Consider the following 6,256-nt stretch of genomic DNA (forward strand, 5'->3'; position numbering starts at 1 on the left):
CCTCCCCGCTGCCCGCAGGGGACCCGCGTGGGGCCCTTCCCGTGCTTTCCAGGCCTGGGAAAGAGGGCAGGGACGGGGATGGAGGAGCCCCACGGCGCGTCGCGGTCACGCGTGGCATAAACCACACACACAGACACAGGCACAGACACACGCTCGGTGCCCTCCGCGGCGGGCAGGGGCGCGGCGTGCAGCCCCCCCGGGTGGGGCAGGGCGGCGTGGAAAGGGCTCTTTAAAAGCTGCCCACCAGCGGGGAGCGGCGGCGGAGGGGGCCGGCACGGGGCGGCGGAGGGGCCGCCCGGGAGGGCGGGGGGGAGCGGCTCGGGGCGGGGATCTCCGCTCCGCGCTTACGTCTGTCAAGGAGCGGCAGACGCCGCTGCGAGAGATAAAGTAGAAGGCGAGCGGCGGGGCCGGGGGCAGACTCGACAGGCACCGCGATGGGAAGCAGCTCCCCGCAGCAGCGGCAGCGCCGGCCCAGCTAAAGCCTCCGGAGGGGACGGCGGCGGCCCCGGGAGCCCGGCCCGGCGAGGGGCAGCGGGGCGGGCGCGGGCGGCGGCCCCGGCTCCTCGCTCACAGCAGCCGAGCTCAGCTCGCTTCCACCCGCCCCCCCATCCCGCCTCCCTGCGGCCCCCCCGACCCTCCGCCTCTCGCTCGCCTTCTGCAGCCGCGCTCGGATTTAGGGATAAAGTGGGAGGAGGAGGCGAAGGGGGGGTGGGGGGTGTCGTCGCTTCCATTTGTTTATCCACGGAGGGGTGAAGTCTCCCGGTGGAAAGGCAGCCCGCCGGGGGGCCGGGAGGACGCCGGAGGGAGGGTGGTGGGTGAGTAGCGGCGAGCCCCCAGCAGCGTGGCCTTTTGGGGGGGCGCTGGGGGGGCGGCGGAGGAGGGCCGGGGCTGGGGCTGGCCGCCGCGGACCTGGCCGTAGATGACTGCAGAAGCGCAGCAGGCTCTGTCCTCTCAGCCCCCTCCTCCTCCGGTGCAGAGCAGCTACGGTCCCATGTCCTCCGTGGCTGAGAAGCAGCCGCAGAGCTCGGCCATGGACGCCGCCTCGGCGGGGACCGGCGGCGCGGCCGGCAGCGCCCCGGGCAGCGGCGGAGCCCCGGGCAGCGCCGGCCCCAAGGCGAAGAAGACGAACGCGGGGATCCGGCGGCCGGAGAAACCGCCTTATTCCTACATCGCCCTCATCGTCATGGCTATCCAGAGCTCTCCCTCCAAACGCCTGACCCTCAGCGAGATCTACCAGTTCTTGCAGAGCCGCTTCCCTTTCTTCCGAGGCTCCTACCAGGGCTGGAAAAACTCGGTGCGCCACAACCTCTCGCTCAACGAGTGCTTCATCAAGCTGCCCAAGGGCTTGGGACGCCCGGGCAAGGGCCACTACTGGACCATCGACCCGGCCAGCGAGTTCATGTTCGAGGAGGGCTCGTTCCGCCGCCGGCCCCGCGGGTTCCGGAGGAAATGCCAGGCGCTGAAGCCCATGTACAGCATGATGAACGGGCTCAGCTTCAACCACCTCCCCGACAGCTACGGCTTCCAGGGCTCGGCCGGCGGGCTCTCCTGCCCCCCCAACAGCCTCTCCCTCGAAGGGGGCTTGGGGATGATGAACGGGCATTTGTCCAGCAACGTGGAGGGGATGGGCCTGGCGGGACACTCCGTGCCCCACCTGCCCGCCAACGGTGGGCACACCTACATGGGCGGCTGCACCGGCTCCTCGGCCGGGGAATACCCGCACCACGACAGCTCCGTGCCCGCATCCCCGTTGCTCCCCGCCGGCGGCGTGATGGAGCCGCACTCGGTTTACTCCAGCTCGGCCTCGGCGTGGGCGCCCAGCGCCTCGGCGGCCCTCAACACCGGCGCGTCCTACATCAAGCAGCAGCCCCTCTCTCCCTGCAACCCCACGGCCAACCCGCTCTCCTCCAGCCTCTCCACGCATTCCCTCGACCAGCCCTACCTACACCAGAACAGCCACAACACCGCCGACCTCCAAGGTAAGGCGCGGCCACGCGTGGGGCGCATCCGCGACCGCGGCCACGGGGGTCGGCCGGGGGCTGCGGGTCCCGCGTGGAACCCCCTGCGGGCCGGGATCCCGCTTCGGGGGCTCTCTTAGTGCTGTTCCCGAGGGGAAGCTGCCTTGCCCTCGCTCCTCGCCTCCTTTCCCGGGGCAGCCGGGCTCCCGTCGGGGCTCTCCCCGCTGCGGAGCCGGGAACGGCCGGGCCGGGGCTCGGCTCTCCCGGGCCGGGACTCGGCTCCCCCGGGCCGGGGCTCCGCTCTTCCCGGCGGCTGCTTCACCTCCAGGGCCGTCCCGGGCCTAAAGCCGGTGGGCTGAGGCAGCGGAGAGCTGCGGGAAGGAGAGGCCTGGGGCTCTCCCACCTCCTTCGGGACTTGGAGAATTCCGCCGAGGGAAAAGGGAGGAATTCCTCATGGGATGGTCCGCCACCCTCGCCATCCCTCCCCATCCCGTCCCGGCCCCTTCCTCGCCATCAGCTGTGTTTTCCACACATCTCAGGGCCGTGTTTTCCAGGCCCATCACCTCCCTCCATCTGTCGCTCACGCCCCAGCCGGCGGCCCGGACCCCCCAAATCTTCCCGTGCCCCAACACCCCGGCTCGGTCTCGTTCCTGGAGCTGTCGGGCCTGCATTTGCCCTGGGTCTTGGAATGGAGATGGTGTTTGGCCGGGAAGAGGCCTCGGAAGGGACGAGGCCAGCGCTGGGTTTCGCTTTGCTGCCCAAATTCCCCTCGGGATGCGGTGGCTGTGGGCTCTCGTGGCACGGGGGAGCCACGGGCGGCTGATGGGGCAGATTTGGGGGTCCCTGCCCATCACCCCGGGCCTTCGGGGGAGCGGGATGTGCCTGACGGGAACGGCTGTGGAGCGGAGAACAAATGGGTCAAAGACACAAAGCGAAAAGGGGAAAAAGCATCAGGCGGGCCGGGCCGGAGCTGCAGAACCCGGGCAGAGCCGCAGTCCCGGCCGGGCCGGGGCAGTGCCCACCGCGGGTACCCCCGGCCCCGGGGCAGTTCCCGGAGCTCAGCGCATCCCGGGCCTCTGGAAAACGGAGCTGGGAATCCGCCCCGAGGAGCCACCGGGCCCATGCGCGGCCTTCACCGAAACGCTCTGATTTTCACCCAAAGGAGCTGCGGGGAGTGCTCCCGGGCAGGGCACCCCATCCCCAGCGCAGCCCGAATTCCCGGGGCGCTTTTCCATGCCGAGCTGGCGGAAGGAGCGGTAGGAACATCCCCGCTCCCGGTGGCTCTCGCTCCCGGCCTCCTGCCGGTCCCCACCGCCGCTCCCGGCACGAACGGGAGCTGCCCCGCTCCGCACCCGGCGCATTTCCCGCACGGGCCGAGGCGATGGGAAAAACAGCCGGGGCGAAAGAAAATAAATCAACGTGTTGAAAAAAAAAAACCCCAAACCCTAAACCCAAAGCAAATCCCTTCTCCTCGCAGTGCCCTGGGCCGGGCAGGGAAGCTCCGTCCCGGGGCCGCCGGTGTTGCTCCGCCGCACCTGCCCGCATCCGCGGAGCCCCGAGGGTGCCGAAATACCCCCAAATCCGCTCTCGGACCGGGCCGTGAGGGCCGGCTGGGTTGTTGGGATTTTTTTTTCTACCCCATCCAGAGCTTTTCTCCCTTCTCCTCGCTCACCCTCCCCTCCTAAATCTCTTGGCGCTGCTGACCATCTCTCCCCCCGTCCCGCAGGCATCCCGCGGTATCACTCGCAGTCTCCGAGCATGTGCGACAGAAAGGAATTCGTCTTCTCTTTCAACGCCATGGCCTCCTCCTCCATGCATTCAGCGGGCAGCGGCTCCTATTACCACCAACAAGTGACATACCAGGACATCAAGCCGTGCGTTATGTGAGCCGCGGCGGAAAATCCCCGCTGCTGGGGCCGGCCAGGCCGGAGGCGAGCGCTGAGCATCCCCCAGATGAGATCCCTCAGGACGCTCTGGGTGCCAGGGGGGTGTCCCAGCCTGGCTTTGGGCAGCAGGAACGGACCGGAGCTCCGGGAAGCGGCGGCAGAGCGGAGAGAGGAGCCGGGAATGAGCAGAGCCCCGGCCGGGGGTGCGAGCCCGCAGCGCCCGTGCCTTCTTCTGCTCGGGGAGGAGAAAGCGAAAATGCAGCACCCCCCCGTCCGTCCAGAAAACCCCGACTGCGAGTTTGGGGTGAGGCTTTGCCAAATGAGGTTTTGATACTTCTTTAAAAAAAAAAAAAATATGAAATTTCAAACTCGGTTTGGGAGCTGGCGGTGAGCGATGGCAGCGGCTCGGCTGGGAGGAGCAGAGCCGGGTCGGGCTGAGGGGGCTGGAAAAGACCCCGAACTCAAATCCCCTCGGTGCCGTCTCACTTCGAGCCCGGAAAAATACTTTTTTAAATTTGGTTTTTTCCTTTCTTTCCTTTTTTTAAAATTTTAATTTTTTTTTATTTGCCGGCCAACACTCAGCAGGCAAAAAAAAAAAAAAAAATCTCTCAGAGGGATTTTTTGGAATTATTAATTTTGGTTTTTTTTTTGCCTGCATAAAGACTGCAGGACCAGACCCTATGCAGAGAGAACAAGGCACTTTGGAAAGAGACAGCCATGCTCATCCTGTTATTTATTCTACATTTCTTTTTGTTGTTGTTGTTGCTAATAATCGAGACACGAATAGTCTCAGTTGATCAGTATTAAATCGGGGAATCTCTGTTGGCAATATTTGCCATATAGATTTGGGTTTTTTTAGTTAACCTTTGTAAATTTTCAAGCGACCGTGGTCTCTGTGTAAAGACAATCCTCCATATGTTTTTATAGAAATATATATATAATGAAGGATTATTCCCCTCCCTTCCCTCTCTATTTTTTTTTCCACCCTGACGTTGTACAGTTCGGTGACACCTATTTTAATTCTTTCTGCACTGTATAAAATTGTAATTATGTGGATTTGTTGTTTTGTTTTTTTTCGCCTTTTTTTTTTTTTGTGTACGTTTTGTCCCTAAAAAAAAAAAAAATCCCGAAATAAAACCTGTATGTTATTTGTACATGGGCTTCACGATTGTATGAGCAGCAAATAAACGAGCATGCGGTGTAATTAAGCTTAATTAATGAGGAGTCCGTGGCCTCGGAGGGGCCGCGCAGCCCCGGCCCGGCCCTGCAAACCCTCGGGCAATAATTCCCAGACTCAAAATCGACTTTTTAGGCTTTTTTTCACCTTCGCGGAGTCCTGGTTGCCAATTTCCCTGCTGGGAAATATTTCGATTTGAGGATATTGAAACGCAGAAGGAGGAAAAACGGCGGTGCTTTTTCTTTTTAGCTTTTTACTATTAGGATTATCCCGTTTTTTCCTAAGGCAAAAGGCGCCGTTTGACAGCTCTTTGCCTCTCCCTCGAATTCCAGGCGTGAGGCTGCCGGGATGGAGCCCGCGGTTCCTTTTTTTCCTCTTCCTCCATCCCGGGAATTTTCTGATCCGCACATCCCTGCGGCACCTCTGGCAGGGAGCTTCCCGCTGGCTTTTCCCCGCGTGAAAAAGAAACAAAAATTCATAAAATGGAAGGAAATTAACCCAAATTAACCCAAATTATTAAGAATTAATAAACAAGAATGAAAAATTATGCAGATCAACTGCACCATCTTTGTCGTGCACGGGGCAGTGATAAAGCTGCATTTAAATATCGGTATGTTCCTGTGAAATTTGGGGGGATTTGGGCTAATTCAGGATCCCCCAGTATCCAGGATTTTTGGTTTAATTCGTGGGCCAATCTGTCTCCATCAATATCCAATATCAATGTCCATTAAAAAGAGATGCAGGCGAATTAATCTGATTACGTGGTTGTGGATTTCTGCCTTTAGAGAGGGAAATTGAATCACTGCACGCTAATTAGCCCAGCTCTGTGGAATCAGATTAATTAAAAGCCAAGCGCGCTGTAACAAGAAGGGACAAATTTGTAATATTATTGTATTTAAGACAAGGCTTTATTAGAGTTCGGGGAGGCCTTTTCAGAGTGGGTTTTTTATTGTTGTTTTGTGGGGTTTTTTTGAGGAGCACTGTTGGGTTTTGGTCTTTTTTTAAAAAAAATTGTTAATGTTTTGGGATTTTTTTTAAATCTCTGTTTAGTTCTCTTTAAACCATTAGCAATCTACCTGCAGCATTATTGGTTTTCCTTGTTTTTATGCTTTTCTGGGCTGATCTTTCCCACATCCCTGCCCATCCCTGCTGGAGGCGAGCACATTGTCTCCATCCTTTCAGGTACAAGCTGCAAACAGAGGGGTTTTTGCTCCTGAAGCAAATTATCTGTACTA

The 6,256-nt window shown here is 59.8% G+C and overlaps 1 protein-coding gene across 1 annotated transcript; it reads left to right on the forward strand.

Annotated features, from left to right (window-relative positions):
• The first annotated feature begins 731 nt into the window (after window positions 1-731).
• Window positions 732-5,005, forward strand: FOXF1 (forkhead box F1). Its single transcript, XM_005528223.3, has 2 exons — window positions 732-1,979; window positions 3,685-5,005. Exons 1-2 carry the CDS (start codon window positions 920-922, stop codon window positions 3,843-3,845), a joined length of 1,221 nt encoding a protein of 406 aa, XP_005528280.2. The 5' UTR covers window positions 732-919; the 3' UTR covers window positions 3,846-5,005.
• The last annotated feature ends 1,251 nt before the right edge of the window (window positions 5,006-6,256 follow it).

This window comes from Pseudopodoces humilis, chromosome 14 (genome assembly GCF_049639895.1).
Source record: "Pseudopodoces humilis isolate 2021_Gansu_Grassland_sample_001 chromosome 14, ASM4963989v1, whole genome shotgun sequence".
Taxonomy (NCBI): domain Eukaryota; kingdom Metazoa; phylum Chordata; class Aves; order Passeriformes; family Paridae; genus Pseudopodoces; species Pseudopodoces humilis.